We start from the raw sequence: 18,461 nt of genomic DNA, 5'->3' as shown, positions 1-18,461 counted from the left end.
TCAGGTGCAATTTTTTCTTCCCTTTATTCATTCATGGGATGGGGGCGTTGCTGGCTACGCAGCATTTATTGCCCATCCTTAACTGCCGAGTGGAAAGTTAAGAATCAACCACATTGCTGTGGGATCTGGAGTCACATTTAGGTCAGACCAAGTAAGGACGACAGTTTCCTTTCCTAAGGGGCATTAGTGAACCAGATGGGTTTTTCCTGACAATCAGCAATGGATTCATGGTCATCATTAGATTCTTAATTCCAGATATTTACCGAATTCAAATTCTACTATATACCATGGCGAGATTTGAAGCTGGGTTCTCAGAACGTTATCTGTGTCTCCGGATTAACAGTCCAGCAATAATACCAGTAGGCTATTGCCTCCCCAATGATGTGAATTTTCTGATGTGAAATTAGGTCACATGGTGTTTGCTCAGCAGTATGAAAGGTCTCATGGCAAATTTTCAAAAACAGCAAAATTCTCCTTATCCTAGTCATACATCCTCCCTCGGCCAACAGTATTAAAGACAGATTAACAAGCCTGTTATTTGCTCTATAAACAGTGGGTACACACAGGATTTACAGTGGGATATAGTTATGCTCGTTAGCAGAAGGAAAGGTAGCCAATAAGTATAATGTGGAGAAATATGGCATTATTTGCTTTTGAGTTGAGGTTACAAAAACAGAATTTTTGAATAATTGGTTTTCAAAAGGGTTTCGATGCTGTTGTACTAGAAACAGATAAAGATACATGAGATTCCTCAAGCAAGCAGGCAGGTAAATCTTATTTTGTCTTTTATTGCAAGAGGATTAGAGCAGAAGAGCAAAACAATCTGTTGCAATTATACAGGCCTTTGATGAAATCACACCTGTAGTGGTGGTTTGGTCTTCTTATCCAAGGAGTCATTCACTTGTCTTTGAAGGACTGCACCAAAAGTTTAATGGATTGATTTTTGGGACCGATCTCCTGCAGAGATAATCGTCCATAAAATGGACAATGTCTGTATTCCCTATCATTTAGAAGAACGAGAGGTAATCTACTGAAACATGAGGTTTTGAAAGGTTTTGACATGGATGTTGAGGGGCTGCTTTCCCCAGCCAGTCTAGAACTTGAGGACATATTCAAAGGATATAGGGTCTTTCATTTAGGTCTAAAGTGAGGCCAAATTTTTTCTTAAAAAATTGAGAATCTTTAGAATTCTGTATCCCAGAGAACTAAAAATGTTCAGTATTTGGTATGTTTAAGACCAAAACTGACAGTCTTTAAAGAGGGAAACAAGGGACGCAAGGATTGGGCAGCAAAGTGGTATTGCAGTCAAGGATCAGCTATGATCTTATTAAATCTAAAGGATCTGGCTCAAGGAACCATATGGTCATTGCCTGCTCTTGTGTGTTATGGGATTATACACTACAACGTGCGTTGAGGCACACTCAGGGACCAGGTTCTGCTGTTAAGTAAAAAAATACTGGCTAGTGAGGTTGATCGCATTTGGAAAGTATGCAATACTTACTGTTTTCTCCTGTTCAGTAGTGGCCATTATTCCCATTAAGTGACAGCAAATGTCAGAATGTCACAATAAGGTTATGCAAAAGCACTCAGGTGTCAGCTAGAACATCATCTGTTGGTGAAGTATGCATTTACATCAGGGAAGTGGGGTGAAACCAGAGATGCCAGGGTGGTAAAAAATTCCAGTTTGCAGGACAATGTAAATTTCACTATAGATCAATTTTGCATGGGAGGGGCATCTGAACCATGAATTGCCTGTGTCAGTCACAGACCTAGTCATATTTATTTTGCCTTCAAGAATATCTTACCATGGCAAAATGTACTTACAGACACAGACAACTTTAGCACATGAAATTGTTATGGATCACATACATTTCCTCCGAGTGGGAGGAGTCCAAAACTAGAGGGTATAGGTTTGAGGTGAGGGGGGCAAGATTTCAGAGAGAGGCAAGATTTAAGAGAAACCCAAGGGGCGACTTTTTCATGTAAAGAGCGGTACATGCATAGAATGAGCTGCCAGAAGAAGTGTGGCAGCTGGTACAATTACAACATTCAAAAGGCATCTGGATGAGTGTATGAATAGGAACGGTGTAGTGGAATATGGGCCAAATGCTGACAAATGGAACTGGATTACTTTAGGATATCTGGTCGGCTTGGACAAGTTGGACCCAAAGATCTGCTTCTACACTGTACAACTCTACATTACTGACATTTTCAAGAGATTCAAAACTTTGTAGAACAGATCATAGTACTTGAAGTATGAATATAAAATAAAATAAAGATGAAGAGTCACTGGATCCAAAACAGTAACTTTGCTTTCTACACACAGATGCTGCTAGTTCAGATGAATTTAGCTAGCAATTTCTTTTTAATTAATATAATTTCTTTATAAAATAGCACCCACATGAAGATATATCACTTGAAAACAATATATTTGCCATCACAGACTAATACCTTGTGTATCATCAGTCTTAAATACTCTAAAAAGTCTTGTTGCCAAGAAACCAAACTCTCTTTCACAAGCATCAGAAAGGGTTGCAATCATCTCGGCCATAGATGTTTCTCCACCAACACTTGACAGCCTGTTGTAGTCTGTGAAAAGAAATCTTTTAAACAGAAAAAGATTGGTTTAAAATTGAATTGGATAAATTCATGAATAACACTGAGGGCAATATTAGAGGTTAATAACATGCTAAAATGCATTTGAAATTATTCAAAGTATAAATGCTTTGCTTTAAAAGAAAACCAAGGATAGAAAATTTTAAAAACTGCACAAATTAGTTAGGTCCATATCCAAAAGCTAATTATTATTGAGGTCATTTAGCAGGAAAAGTAACTGGAATGCAAGGCTTTGTTCATTTAGCAAAATAGACAAATCCATCCAATAAAACAATTACCAAATGTTTAAAACTTCAAATCAGAATTCAATGGCCTGATTCTGTAGCACAATTTGTACACATTTTTAATCAATGCAGAGGAAAAATAATATTCAAAAGAATGGAAGAGGGCCATACCATTGTTACATTTTCCTTCCACAATTTATTCTTCATGTAGCTTAGGAATAAACAGAAGGGCCAAAGAATTGGAGCGGCTCAACTATGATCTTATGTAAGAATATTCCTTAAAAAGGTAAACCTGTCAAATTAGGTGTCCTATGAAATTACTAAGTACTGTACATTACAGCAAAAAAAATTAAGTTCTCACTGTGAAGGCTGCAAGTTTTCTTTAATCTATTCTCCAAAATATGGTTCTTTACTCACCAGGAAGCAAAAAGCATCATGTCAAAATTGCTTGTGGGAAATCTTAACTAACTAAAATGCAGAGCATCCTCAAAGTGTTAAGGCATCAACATTGCTTGTCAAAAGTATTTTCACAAATGTTATTACTGCCCAGAAATTCCAATCGGTGAAACAGACATTGCAGCAGTGTAATTTAGAGATGTGCAATGGGATTTTGCTAAAATTCAAATGCAGCTGACTCTACAGGAATCGCCTAGGAAATTAAAGTTTCCTTAGAGTAATTACCTTCCAAAAAAGGAAGAAGTTCCACGTTGAGTTACAAGAGTTGGGGATTTTGGAAGATCCCAAGTCCTTTAAGCTTAAAAATTACCCAAATATTAGAGGCCTAAAAATTGATTTTGACTTCAAGGTAGCCATTACTTTGAACCTCCAACTCACCACTCGCACCCCTCTCCTCCAAAAACACCAACAGCCCCTAAGACACAACTGTTCACCATACCCCACCATACCAGCCACAACTGTCTACCAACACCTCTCTGACCCCCACCACTGACCCGAGTACACTGAACTAGACAATCCCACCACCATCCCCATTCAAACTATGGTAAACACTCCAACTCATTTGACACCTTAACTCTCTGCACTTGTCCCACCAACTCACTTACGACCCGTTTCTATCCATCACACTTAACCATACTTGGTTTCTCTCAGTAGCTTTCAAAGGAGGAGCAGGGCTTTTAAATTGCAGAATGAGGCATTTACTACAGAAAAATGGGTGCAGTTTGCATGCAAATCCCTCTGTTCTAGTTAGTCTGTATTTCTGTACTGCTGGTGTACTCTCTTAGCTAGGAAATTCTATGGGAGAACTGATCTAAAAAAAGTCTCCTTTTCTTGCTCTAAATTTGATTGAAGAATGCAAGCCACTATTATTAAACAAAAGAAATAACAACTTTCCTACTCTGCTGAATAACTTTAGTTGCTCTTGAATAACTGTACCAGTGAACATGACTACGTAGATGACCGAAAACAACACTCTGCTTTCTACACTGCAAGACGCACATTGCAGGTGCTATGTTTTCCTGGGAAATCAGAGTAAATTCAGCTTCTTCAGTGATCATCAAGTAGGTGCAATTTCTACCACAAGAAATGATCAAAATTGGCATAAAACTTTTGTAAGTTGAGCCAATGAATCAGGAACACATTTTTGCGGTTTGTCAATCTTCTCATTATGATCATTTATGGAGAGTTGATGGCTGAGCAACAAGTGAGGAATCCTAAAGTTCCTAGTGTCTGTATTCTTAGCCTGGAGAATTTTTAGGCAGAGTACAGACCTAGAAAGAATGGAGTCTCTCAGTCATGTTCAAGAAAAACATGGTAATTATGTTGCTCCCCACTGCAGTGGAGAGAAAAATAACCTGTTCTTACAACGACAGGATGTAGTGAGAAAACATTAGAAAAATCTCTCAAGTTACTCTCTTTAAAACAGGCTGCAGCCATAAACAGCTACAAATAATTTTGAGTTGATGACTCTTTAGAAACACCATTCTATTAAGATTTGGACTGTGAATCCAACATTGGTCATGAATATATCTATTAAATTACTAAAACATTCAAGAAACAACAGAACTGCAAATAGTTTGAATTTTTCTTAAGAACAAACTTAGGAAGCAGAACATTTTCAATCTTATTCCAAATTACCTTATTGTTCAAATAATATACTGGCACATGGAGAGCTAAGGTGGCATACAAGATTTTTTTTAAAATAATTATGAAAATGTCAGGACTCAAGAAAAGTTAGAAACCATTACTAAATCGCTGTTAAAGTGGACCTTACCTGACAGGCAAGGCTCTGGAGGTCTGTTCTGGCAGTTCTGGTGGGTTCACAAACATCAATTTAAGCAACAGCTCCAGATAGCCGATTTGCCGAGCAAGTTTAGTACTCAATACCCAAGCCCAATTCCAATTTTCTCCCTCTTGCCGACCACCAAAGTAAACAATTGCTTTGGAAATGAAAGAAAAGGCTATACTTAATACGATGAAATCTGTTACAGTTAAGATCACAAGCACTGTAGGGTAATCTTGGACCTTTGAGTGTCATTCAAAAACTGGATGGAGTTGTTGGACAATTACTGGGAAAAACTACGTAGAGGAATATGCAATATTTTAACACACTTAGTAAAATATCATTATACAATCCTTCCTGTTCTCAGGTAGTAGATATGGACAAATGCCAACACACACCCTGAAAAAATACATTAAATCTTTGGATTCCATAGAATATTTCTATTTGGGAACATAATGTTTAAAAGGACGTTAAGAACTAAGATATTAAAGATAAATGTTACACCTTACTGGGGTAGGTGCCGGTAATTAAGCCCTGCTATTCCTGGGGTTGTCACAAAAGATAAAGATTTAAACCTGTATGCAGAATTTACAAGTATTTTAGTCCCAGGTTGACAGAAAGCACAGATCAGATTGCTGTGCTTATGGATTATTATTTATTACAAATAGTAGATTCTTGGCCACAGACAATTATGGATGATTGGCAAAGAACTAATTAAAATTATAGATAATAAAATGTGCGGCTGGATGAACACAGCAGGCCAAGCAGCATCTCAGGAGCACAAAAGCTGACGTTTCGGGCCTAGACCCTTCATCAGAGAGGGGGATGGGGTGAGGGTTCTAGAATAAATAGGGAGAGAGGGGGAGGCGGACCGAAGATGGAGAGAAAAGAAGATAGGTGGAAACCATTTCCACTCCCCCTCCCATTCTTTAGATGACATGTCCATCATGGGCTTCCTGCAGTGCCACAATGATGCCACCCGAAGGTTGCAGGAACAGCAACTCATATTCCGCCTGGGAACCCTGCAGCCTAATGGTATCAATGTGGACTTCACTAGTTTCAAAATCTCCCCTTCCCCCACCGCATCCCTAAACCAGCCCAGCTCGTCCCCTCCCCCCACTGCACCACACAACCAGCCCAGCTCTTCCCCTCCACCCACTGCATCCCAATACCAGTCCAACCTGTCTCTGCCTCCCTAACCTGTTCTTCCTCTCACCCATCCCTTCCTCCCACCCCAAGCCGCACCCCCATCTACCTACTTAACCTCATCCCACCTCCTTGACCTGTCCGTCTTCCCTGGACTGACCTATCCCCTCCCTACCTCCCCACCTATCTTCTTTTCTCTCCATGTTCGGTCCGCCTTCCCCCCTCTCCCTATTTATTCCAGAACCCTCACCCCATCCCCCTCTCTGAAGGGTCTAGGCCCGAAACGTCAGCTTTTGTGCTCCTGAGATGCTGCTTGGCCTGCTGTGTTCATCCAGTCTCACATTTTATTATCTTGGATTCTCCAGCATCTGCAGTTCCCATTATCTCTAATTAAAATTATAACTCCCTGATAAATTCTACGCCACCACCAACACACACACACCTCATCATATCTGTGTAAGGGAAAGACTGGGAAGGCAGTTCAGTGATCTCTATTCACAGGGTTAACTGAAATGGTCCTTTTGGCTTGTCGTAAAATGCTACTGCTCAATTGCCCTTCTCCAGATACTCTGACTTGCTTGCAGCACGTATAGGGTGGTTGGTTCACACTAATAAAGTCTCTGGCTTATTGATTAACAGCCATAACTTACAGCAACTGCTGAGGGAAATGCAAACTTGTTTTCTTCAGACTTAAGGCAGTTTTCACTACACAGAAAAGAGACAGTTCCTGCCCTTAAAGACATCCAATGGCTTCTCCCTTAAATGTACATATCAGCTGTTCAGCTGAGAGCCAAACACATGATTCTTGGTATTCAGGATGCCGAAATTCTGTTCGCATGCAGCCCACTGACTCTAGCTTATCTGTAAGCAGGCTTCAACTACTATTTGAACAAGTAGCTGTGTCAACCGGACTTACAAGGAGTGCCAGGTAACTTGTTTTGCAAATGTGCAACAACCTTTTAACAATCCTTTTCTCATTTCAATCCCCAACCCAAAGTACAGAATAAATATAAACACGTAGGCTTTGCAACAAGCCACCTTTCTTCTACAGAACACTTCCTCCAAATAAACAGATACTGACCAAATACTCAAGACATGAACTGCAAGGAAAGGGAATCATGGTATTGGGAATTTGAAGCCCAAACAGATTAGTCATGGTTTATTGAATGGTATATCATGTCGGAGGAGCTGAATGGTCTCTTTCTGGTCTTAATCAGTGTGCTCATATACAAGAGGAAGTGCAGCAAGAGGAAAGGAAGAGAAACCAAATGCAAGGACAGTGGGAAATGAAAATGCTTTCTCAGGTGCTTGGTCTATCTGTTTAGCAAATTTCCATCTTTTTCAAGAAGCAGTCACGAAATAGATGGGTTGATCATTTAGAGGTCAATTGACCATGAAGAACACAAAAATGCACATCATGTTATCCTCATACTAGATCTTGGACAAGTCTCAGTTAGAATTCTGTATTCAGTTTAGGTTTTATCACATAACGAGCGACATGGAGGCTTTGCAAAAGAGACAGGGGAAGGCCACAAGAACTGGCTCCCAACTTAAAGCGTCTTAATTTTTAAGATAGCCTAAGAGAATTGAGCCAGAAGTACGCAATTAAAGTAGTTGTGAAGATTTAACAGTGATCTTATCAAGGTTGAAACATGAAATAAATGGTTTTGTTTAAGTTTATAAATAGGTTAGCAAATCTCCGAAGTCACCAGGGAGGCAGCAGCAGCATAGTGGTAATATCACTAGACCGGTAATTAATACAGAGGTTCATTCTCTGTTTATGGATTCAAATCACAATGCTGGAGCTGGAAACTAGACTCAGTCTTTTGAGACAATCTTTGTCACCTTTACTATCTGGTGAACTAATGTCCATAAAGGGAAAGAAATCTACCTCATGCAAATTCCAGACCCTCAGAAATACAACTGGTGCTTAATTAACCTCCAAGTGCTCCAGCAAGTTAATCAGTTCAAGAACAATTACATAATTATATAGTTCAACTTCACCAATTCTCACCAAACTCCAGAGTACACACAACCGTTATACCAATGAAAGAGGTGAATTTAACTCAAGTCCTTTAAATATTTAGTGAAATCCAATGTCTTTCCTTTAGTTATGCACAAAGCCAAAGGAATGAGCAGCTGACTCATGGCACCAATAGAGAAATTTGAGGTTAACGGGGAGAGCAAAATAAATCGTAGTAACATTTGAAAAAAAGGGAAAATAAAACATTATTCCTATATAGGAATACTTCCATTTCCAACTGTTAAAATTGATATTTGATTGCCAGCAGCACAAATAGACAAAGAAGCTATCAAAAATTAACCTGCACGTACCAAAGAAAATGTAAATAAGTGCCAGTAGACTCAGTCCAACTGCTATGCCAAGCTTCAGATCAACTGCGAAGCCAAGAAGTACTCCTGTTCCTCCACATATTAACAGTGTAATAAACACCACCAACCAAGAAAACTGGAAGAGAGGTTCCACTTGCTGACCAGCAAATGTCTTCATTTCATCTAAAGAGAAAAACAGTAAAACGTTAGCTCTCAATGCAAAAGGTTAGTAATAATTATTCATAAATTTTGACTTCAGATATTTTCTCTATTCATATCGATATTTGCGCCTATTCCATGGGCCTACAGTTGAAAACAAACTGGACTTAAAATATCTCTAACCAACAAAAGCTAGAACACATCATGATCCTTCTTCTACTGCTCAATGCTCTTAAAGCAAACATTAAACACCAACTTTCTCAGTATTATGCTCTGTTCTTTAACTGCCGCCATCGGCATGAAACACAAATATTAGCACAGTTCTTCCGAATATTTTTGGAAAATGGACTTAAATCACTTTTTAAATTGAAATAATGACATCTTGTATTTTCAATATATTAAATTAAAAGGAATTTCCAGGAACTGACATTTCAAGAATGGCCCAGCAGGGAAGGAGAGCCTTTTCCTCTCATTTCCAAAGACAGAGCAACATTTTAATGGAGTCAAACAAATTTCAAGTAATTTTATTCTCATTATCATCTTAAAAAGAGGGAGAACTTAAATAAGTAGCATCTCCGATCCCTCCCTCAGATCCTTCTTCCACTTTAATAGCTCAATCACAAAAAAAGTCATATAAAGTGAATGAATGTATAATATTTCAATGTGACATACACAAAGTAGAGGGGGATGGTAGTCCTATGATAGTTGGAGAAAGGGGTGTAAAGGATGGTGAGACACCAGTGGTGTCAAGGGGATGGTTGGCTGAACTTTTTAAACCCAGAACTTCTGAGAAACACTCGGTGTTCCACAGGATTTTACAATACAGCATTCAGGCCTCAAAAGTCAGTAGTTATGCCATGCCCACTATGAAAAATTTAAAGGTGTCAGACATTTGTTAGCACTCAGATCAAGCTCTATAGCAGCCATTTCTGTGACACACCTCATAGCTCCATTGAGTTCATAAAACCGAGTTCAGGAAACTCAGTTCTACCTAATCCATTTAGCCTAAGGATAACCAAAGTTTATTTGCATGAATGCCAATATACTATGCAAATATCAATATCAAATATTAATCATATTTACAGTATTAAAACTGTTTATAGTTATCTACATTTCTCAGTGATATCCTAAAACACTAAGGGTTTTGCTTTTGTAAAAAAAATGAAGCTGACACAGCAGCATTGGCTGCAAGTCCAATCTGTTCTGCACTAAAAGAGAAATGATATGGCATTTCAACTCTTCATTCAGTAGCGTTGTTTTTGGAACTAAAAATAATTAATTTCCATACCATCAGTTAAGGGGATGGGAGCAACCAGAAGGTTATACATTTCAATAATTTCGCTGTAACTTATCAGGGACAAAATAGATTGTCAGGAAGAACAAGTGATGGGTAGTCACACCTGATTAGATGAATTTGATTGAGAAACTTGGGGGGACAGGGGATAGTTATGGTTGTTGAAGACGGGGAAGAATATTAGCAATGATCAAGATGCAGAGGACTTGTAACAATCTGATAATTCATTGGGAAACAGGAAAGTAGGGACAACAGGAGCATATTCTAATTCACCGAATGTGGAAGTGGTGTTCGCAGAAATCTGAACACAGCATCAATTTTTTTACCATAGATATTAATGGCATGGATGCAGGAACAACAGTGTTGGTTTTCCAAATATGCAGATATTTGGAAATATCTGACCTTGCAGACCTTCAAGTGCATGGGCGAAAAACTGTAACAGCGTCTAATTTGATGAAGTAAAAGGTTTTATGCTCTCAGTTTTGGACTAAATTAGAATACTTTCTTAATGGTGACAGGAAACAATCTGTGGAGGAACAAAGAGAGTGGGATGTCTGGGAACATAAATCACTAAAACCCAATGAGCAGCCACAAGATGGAGGTGCAGAACTAGGCCATTAAGTCCAGTGAGTCTGAATAGTCACTCGATGAGATCATGTTTGATCTGATAGGAAAATGTACTTGAAGCCTATCTAATCCCCATAATAGCAAAGTGTGGGCCTGGATGAACACAGCAAGCCAAGCAGCATCTCAGGAGCACAGAAGCTGATGTTTCGGGCCTGGACCCTTCATCAGAGAGCTCTCAGCCAGCCTCAACAGCATTCTGAGGTCAAGAATCCCAAAGGATGATTTTGGTCTAGAGAACTTTCTCTGGCTGCCTCCAATGCCAATACATCTTTCTTTAGACGAGGGGACCTAAACTACATACAGTGTTCCCACTGTGGTCTGATCTGAGGGTTTTGCATAGTTTCAGCAAAATCTCCCTGCTTTTACTTCAAAGGGAATAGAGTATAAAGATCAGCATTCCATCTGCATTCTCCATTAGACACTGAAATAGATGCTAGCTTTTTGTGATTCAGGGATGAGAACTCGCAAATCCTTCTGTCTTGTAGCTTTCTAAAGTCTTTGTCCACTGAAATAATATGCAGTTCCTCCATTCTTGTCTATTGATAATTTTGTCAAATATCCTATCTAAATTGGATGGCATGGTAGATTAGCAGTTAACGCTGCTACAGCACAACGCCAGGGGCCTGAGTTCAATTCTAGCCACAGGCAACTATCTGCATGTTCTCCACATGTCTGCATGAGTTTTTGTCAGGCGCTCCAGTTTGCCCCCCCCACAGTCCAAAGATGTTCAGCTTAGGTTGTTCGGCCATGCTAAAATATCCCATATTGCCTAGGAATGTGCAGGCTAGGTGGATTAGCCATGGGAAATGCAGAATTACAGGGATAGCGTGGGCCTGAGTGGAATTTTCTTCCAAGGGATGGAGCAGTCTCAATGGGTCAATAGTCTCTATCTGCACTGTGGGATTCAACGAATCTAGAGAAAGTTTGTTTTTATTAGAAAGGAATATTTACTTTTAACAATATAAATTGTTTTAAAATGAAAATTCAATTGGAAGGAAATGCAAGATTTCTGGAAGCTGCAAATATCTTGTACAGCCTGATTTACATAAGCCTTTTCTACACTTACTATTCACAAATATAGTGTTGACGAGCTTGAGAAAGATGTCAAAATTTGGGATATTTCAGACCATGTATTTGTGAAATAATGCAGAATAACCACAGTTCTAGTCACATTCACACAAGATAAGGAAATTTGCCAAACCAACACACAAACACTAGAACATGAATACCAAAAAAGGGACATTGTCTCAATGATTTTATATGGAAGTTGAATAAATTACACATTATGCATTAGGAAAAACATACATTAATTCTGTAAACATGCAATCATGTTTTACCTTCAAGCTTTTTCAAAAGGAAAGATTTTCCACTTCCCCACTGTGCATAAAGTCCAACACAAATAGGAGGTTGCATAGTTGGTTCACTCAGAATGTCTGCCAGTGCACTACTGTACAGGTCATAGCCAAGCATATCTCCATCCGTCTCCGATGGTGACAGATGTCCTGCAAGTGTTGTGTTTTTTTTTAAAAACAATTTTTAAAATACTGGAACATTTGGTATCAAAAGAAACAGAAACAAAGTATTTTACATATTCAGTTGACAGTATCTGTAGGGAGACGGAGAAAGAATGATTAATATTGCAAGTGAATGGCCTTTTCATCAGTTCTGATGCTACCAATTTGAGAAACAAATCTAAGCCAAGTAGCAAAAAGAAATAAGGATGCTAAACACTAGCAGTCAGTAAACTGATATTTAACTATGAGACACGATGACAGCAGAGGTAACAAGTTATGAAAGCTAAATAATAGAGACAGAGAAGGAATAGGGAGAAATCAAAGACGACAGACTGTCACATGTTATTAGCCTCCTGAACCTATTTGATTTTTTCTTGAATGACTCCAACCTCCCTGCCTAATATAATAAAATTACAAAATGGGCAGAAGTATATAGTGGAACATTTTTAATATTATTGCAGCTTATAATGTAATGGAAGTTTCTCTGAGCACATGCAATCTTCAACACAGTAGAGTAACTCAATGACTGACTAGCTCAAATCATGGAACTATAAACAAGCGCCACTGTCATTACAAAAAAAGTTACAAGCCCTCAGGTTAACATTGCAATTTTAAAATGAAAGTAAAACCTTGCAGCTCAATACAGATTAAAAATTGATCAAAAACAGCAGAAAGCTGAAACTGTGCCTTGATGAAATCAGGAAGATTCTCTCCAACATGATAATGATTTGGACAATCAGTCCAAGAACGAGATTAAAATTCAAAGAAATGTCTACAAAAAGAAAGCTCAATTGCCAAAGGAAATAAACTTCCTATCACAGTAACTATGCCACAGACTTTGAACTGTTATCACCGGATTAAGTCAATTAAAAAGATCAGATCAATTGATCTCAGGATGTGTGACATTTAAAAACTGCATTTACTAGCTACCACTCGTGCCTTCATAAGGCAACGGTGGTGGTTTTCTTTGAAATGGTTAGTCATCATGCTGATTGAGCTTCCAAAATGGTGTGAAATTGATTACCTATTTAATGAAACTTGCTGCTGTGCCTCTTACTCTGAAAATCATGACATAGAAAATAGATTATCCCTGCTCTTGGAGAGTTAGAAATATCTTTTATAACCATAGTATGGTGGCAGGATGCTGATCAACAATATCCTAGTTAGTGCCAACCTTAAAGTCTTGTCATACAAAATCACACTTGTATACTCCTAACTTGACTCTTGTAGATAGCGGAAAGAGCTTTAAGGGTAAGGCAATGGGCTATGCATCAAGAGTAACCAATATTTCATTTGCTACTGTTGCTAGAATTATTAACTATTTAATCTTTGAATCCTAATCACACCAAAAGATTAATGCTCAGGTGAGGCTGTTGAAAGATGGGGTAGAGGGTTAGAATTACTTCATTATTAGAATGATTATGAACGGAAGTGACCAATTTACAGTCATTAGCAAACAGCTCGACACATGACTTTACGATCACTGAAGTGTCACAGCACAGGAGGCGGCTATTCGGTCCATTGTGCCTGACAGATAGAAGGTCACATATGATGCATCAGAGCATGGTCAGGCTAAGTAATCTGCCTCAAGGAACTCTCATAGCAATGTGAATTTATCCATGACATCTTATCTTAAGTAACCATGGAAATCTTATTGCAATTACAATGTCCTCATTCCTGGAAACATCCCTGTTTAATTATTCGCAACCCGTTTTCCCAGAGCATTTTGGTGCAATTGCTACCATGTTGACAAGGCAGCTACTTACTTCCCTTTAGGCAGACAAATTATCCGTTTATAAGTCAAGGCAATGGTCATCAGGAAGCAAGTGGTGCTGGCAACAGCTGGACCAAACACTAGATTGCAGATCATTGTCAAGTAGGTGCCACTAGCTGGAACTACTGATGATCTTTTCCATTGTTTGTGGGTTGTGGTTCATTTATCACCGGGAGATCTTCCGAATATGCCAGACTACATAGCAATAACATGGCTCAGGACCAAACTAACCTCAGATGCAAGTTTTCAACAACTCAGGCACAATGCCTTCAGAGTTATAGAGGTTGAATTTTTTTTTAAACACATTATAATGCATTTAAGACAATTTCATGTTTTGCTGTGCTGATGAAAGCCCACAATACACAAGTAGATTTCAGTCCTTTTTTTGCTTAAATAATTGGAAAAGAAAATTGGATTTTAAAACAAGTGGCCAATGCACATGTTCAGACAATAAACTGGCAAACATCAAAACCTATCCCCTGAGATCTTTAGCTGTTGATCAGGGCAATGGATATATTTTTCCCCATGTGTTATGGAAGACTTCTACCACCAAGACCTATCAGCTAACATGCTGAATGATGCATTTATATTCTAGACATGCTGGTACAACTTCCCCAACAAAATATAGACAAAAATCCTGAAAGTCACCATATGGAAATGAATATATGTCTGGAGGAAACAATTTCTAACATTCCAAATTAGGCCAGTTTTCTTCAACTAAACAAATCTCAGCATTTTAATGAAATAGTGTAAGACGCTGACCTACCTCTGGAAGAGGAGTAACATACTCCAGTAGTATTTCAAGAATCCCACACAGGTTGCTTATGCTACATTCTATCTACTCTCAGCCCACTTCTCCTCGGAAGGTTACAGGATGTTTTACCTGTTCATAAACTGACTCCTGTCACTCATGAAAAAATAGCACATTTGTTGATATTGTTGCATTTTTTGGGCAATCAGGAATTTTCCACATCAGCACAGAAAATCTGATCAGTGTCAGAAACCCTTTCTCTGGCCCTGATTGGACTGAAAACTATTCACTTACCTTTAGATCAGTTCTGCACTGGGAGATTTCTAGACAGGAACCTCTTGCTTTGAAACAGAACAGATCTACACAGGGAACACCAGAGTCAGAAAAGGAGAGGATCATTGCCTAAACTACTTATTGTAATATGGGTGCCATCTTCTGATGCTTAAATGTCAGCAGTATAGCTGGCCATAAAAATACAAAGAACTATTGATGTTGGAAACCTGAACAAAGCAGAGTGTTGGAAAAACACAGCAGGTCTGGCATCATCTGTAAGATAAAACTGAGTATTTTGAGCCCAGTGATCCTTTGTGACAGAACCAGAAATATTAATAATGTTTTTCTTGACAAATGCTACTGGACCTGCTGTGTTTCTCCATCATTCTCTGTTTGCGTTTCATTCAGGATGGCCACTTTGACAGATATTGAGATAGGGCAATAATATAAAGTATTTTGGAAGGAGGGCACAGTGTTAGATAGGTGAGATGGGTAGAGTGCCAGTAAAATGAATCAAGGCTTACGGTAAAAATGGGGGAACAGGTACTGTGCAAGTAGGTGGATTGTGGATATGGAGGTTCAGTTTATCAGTTACCCAGAAGTTATTTTATAGAACATAGAATATAGAACAGTACAGGCCTTCAGCTCACAACGTTGTGCCGAACTTTGATCCTAAACCCAAGGTCTATCTAACCTCCACCCCTACCTTACACTATCATCCATATACCTACCTAATTAAATGCCCCTAGTGAGGCCAACTCAACAACCCTCTGCGGCAATGCATTTCACACCCCTACAACTCTGAGTAAAGAACCTACCTCTGCTGTCTCCCCTTTATCTACTTCCACTCACTTTAAACTATGCCCCCACGTAATAGCTACCTGCAGCCTAGGAAAAGTCTCTGCTATCCACTATCTATATCTCTGATCATTTTGTACACCTTGATCAAGTCACCTCTCATCCTTTGTTGTTCTAAAGTGAAAAGCCCTAGCTCTCTCAACTTTTCCTTGTAAGGCCTTCACCTCTGCGTCTTCTCCAACGCTTCCACATCTTTCCTGTAATGACGCAACCAGAAGTGGTCACAATATTCTAGATGTGGACGAACCAGGCTTTTGTATAGCTAGAGTATAACTTCATGGCTCTTGAACTCAATCCCTCTATTAAGGAAAGCTAATACACCGTACGCCTTCCTTAACAACTCTATCCACCTGGGTGGCAGCTTTCAAGGAACTTTGGACATGAACCCCAAGATCCCTCTGCTCCTCCACACTGCCAAGAATCTTTCCGTTAACCTTTATTCTGCTTTCAAATTTATCCTTCCAAATTGAATCACCTGACAGGCACTTTTCAGGGTTAAGCTCCATCTGCCACTTCTCAGCCCAGCTCTGTATCCTATCAATGTCTCTTTGTAACCTTGAACAGCCCTCTGCACTATCCACAACTCGACCCACCTACATATCATCCGCAAACTTGCTAATCCACCCTTCCACTCCTTCATCCAAATCATTTGCAAAAATCACAAATTGAAGAGGACCCAGAACAGATCCTTGTGGTATACCACTCGTAACTGAGCACAATGTGGAATATTTTCTGTCCACTATCACCCTTTGTCTTCTAAGGGTCAGCCAATTCTGAATCCAATCTGCCAGATTTCCCTCTATCCCATGCCTCCTCACTTTCTGCATGAGCCTACCATGGGGAACTTTATCAAACGCCTTACTTAAATCCACGTATATCACATCCACCGCTCTACCTTCATCCACGTGTTGGTCACCTCTTCAAAGAATTCAATAAGGTTGTGAGGCATGATCTAGCCCTCACAAATCCATGCTGACTATTGCAAATCAAACTGTGCCGATCCAAGTGATCTTAAATTCTCTCAGAGCCCTTTCCACTGAATTAAGACCAACTGGCCTGTAATTTCTGCGGTTATCTCTATTCCCTTTTCTGAGCAAGAAAACGATGTCTGCCACTCTCCAATCTTCCAGCAGATATAACCTTGGCGTTATTAGCACCACGCTCTAACCAGTTGAACTAACTGACCGCCACTAACCTCTAACAATTTCTGGGTAACTATTAGGCTGAAGCAAAATGGAGCCCTCTGAATTCTCAAACTTGAAGAAATTTTTTCCAGGGACTTTCAGACACAGATGTGCCAGCTGAAATTTTCAATTTCTGGGCAGTTTCTTTGAAGTCAGATGCATCAGTATTTCCCATGGTACTGCATGCAACTCCAATCTAGCCTGCAAAAACAACTACTAGTTTTTTTAAAAAAGTCCTTTTCAACCAATGTAAAAAACAAGGGAATTTAACTTTCTAAATCGCCAAATTGTCCTAGACTGCCACCCTACTTTCAACAATAATTCAAACTGTACCGTTTCTCAGAATATGAATTTTGCAGAGGTCCATTGAATGTTCATCCAGCATCATTCGATATTGGTTTTAATCCAGTTTAAAAAGGCAAGAACACAATTAATTTGATTCCATTTTCCACAACATCCATTTCAGCGCGAACATTAGGATAATTGGCTCTGCTATTACCTCAAGGGAATTTAATTAGGAAGTAATTGTTATACAGATGAAGGAAGTCCCAGACTAGAACTAAATAATCTTCGGCAACAGATCAACAAGCTCAGAACATACTTGGGGGATGGCGGTTGGAGAGAGGGAGGATATCAAACGGAAAGAATCTTACTCCTCAGTATTTGGCAACCCTTCCTTGAGGTGTGCATGTACAAACATCAAGACAACATTGACTTTTGACTTCTGTCACTCTCAGCTCTCCAAGACGCCCAGCCTATCGACACTGCCAAAACTCATACGAGAAATGGTTGTTTGGGCAAAACACTGAAAAATACATAGTGCACAAGGAAACAGATCACAATAGAAAAATGCTGTTTCAAGTAGATCATGTGTTTTAACCATGCACCTGTTAAAATCAAGAGCTTCCAGATCTTAAAACACCTACAACTGAGACACATTGTTGTTTTATTAGCTATTTCCACTAACAACAATTTCAAGTTGTCAGCTGCAGAATATTCAAGTGCTACGTTAATAGCAGACAGGCAGATTTTTGTGATGCAGTGGTAGCATCCCTTCCCTGAGCTGAAAGACCCAGGCTCATGTTCCATTTGCTCCAACATCTCTGAAAAGGTTGATTAGAAAAATAGGTTAATAGGTAAATTTTTTTAAAAAACTGCAGAGGGAACTTGTGATGCAGTGGTACTGTCCCAACCCCTGGGGGCCTGGAAGCCCAGCTTCAAGGCCCACCTCTCCAGAGTTGTGTAGCTCTGAACAGGTTGATTAGAAAAATATCTGTAATTTCAGTTTGACGGTCTTGTGGTGTAATGCTTGTATGCCCAAGTTCAAGACCCATATGCTCCAGAGGTGTTTAACACCATCTCCAAGCAGGTTGATCAGAAAGTATCTAATTTCAGACAGAAGCACATGCATTGAAGATCTCTGGCAATTTAATGAACTTTGATCTTTTAATCACACTGATCATAGAATTTT

At 39.2% G+C, this 18,461-nt stretch overlaps 1 protein-coding gene across 4 annotated transcripts in view; it reads right to left on the bottom strand.

Annotated features, from left to right (window-relative positions):
- kidins220b (kinase D-interacting substrate 220b) overlaps positions 1-18,461 on the bottom strand; it is a 136,225-nt gene that overhangs the window by 44,902 nt on the left and 72,862 nt on the right. For all 4 annotated transcript variants that reach the window (XM_059645604.1, XM_048531791.2, XM_048531792.2 and 1 more), the window contains exons 13-16: positions 11,974-12,138; positions 8,560-8,739; positions 5,071-5,236; positions 2,452-2,603 (exon numbers count right to left, since the gene is read on the bottom strand). In XM_059645604.1, coding sequence (XP_059501587.1) covers positions 2,452-2,603; positions 5,071-5,236; positions 8,560-8,739; positions 11,974-12,138 — 663 coding nt within the window. The remainder of the gene's footprint in view (positions 1-2,451; positions 2,604-5,070; positions 5,237-8,559; positions 8,740-11,973; positions 12,139-18,461) is intronic.

Source organism: Stegostoma tigrinum, chromosome 4 (genome assembly GCF_030684315.1).
Source record: "Stegostoma tigrinum isolate sSteTig4 chromosome 4, sSteTig4.hap1, whole genome shotgun sequence".
Taxonomy (NCBI): domain Eukaryota; kingdom Metazoa; phylum Chordata; class Chondrichthyes; order Orectolobiformes; family Stegostomatidae; genus Stegostoma; species Stegostoma tigrinum.
This window is presented reverse-complemented; position numbering and strand designations above follow the sequence as displayed.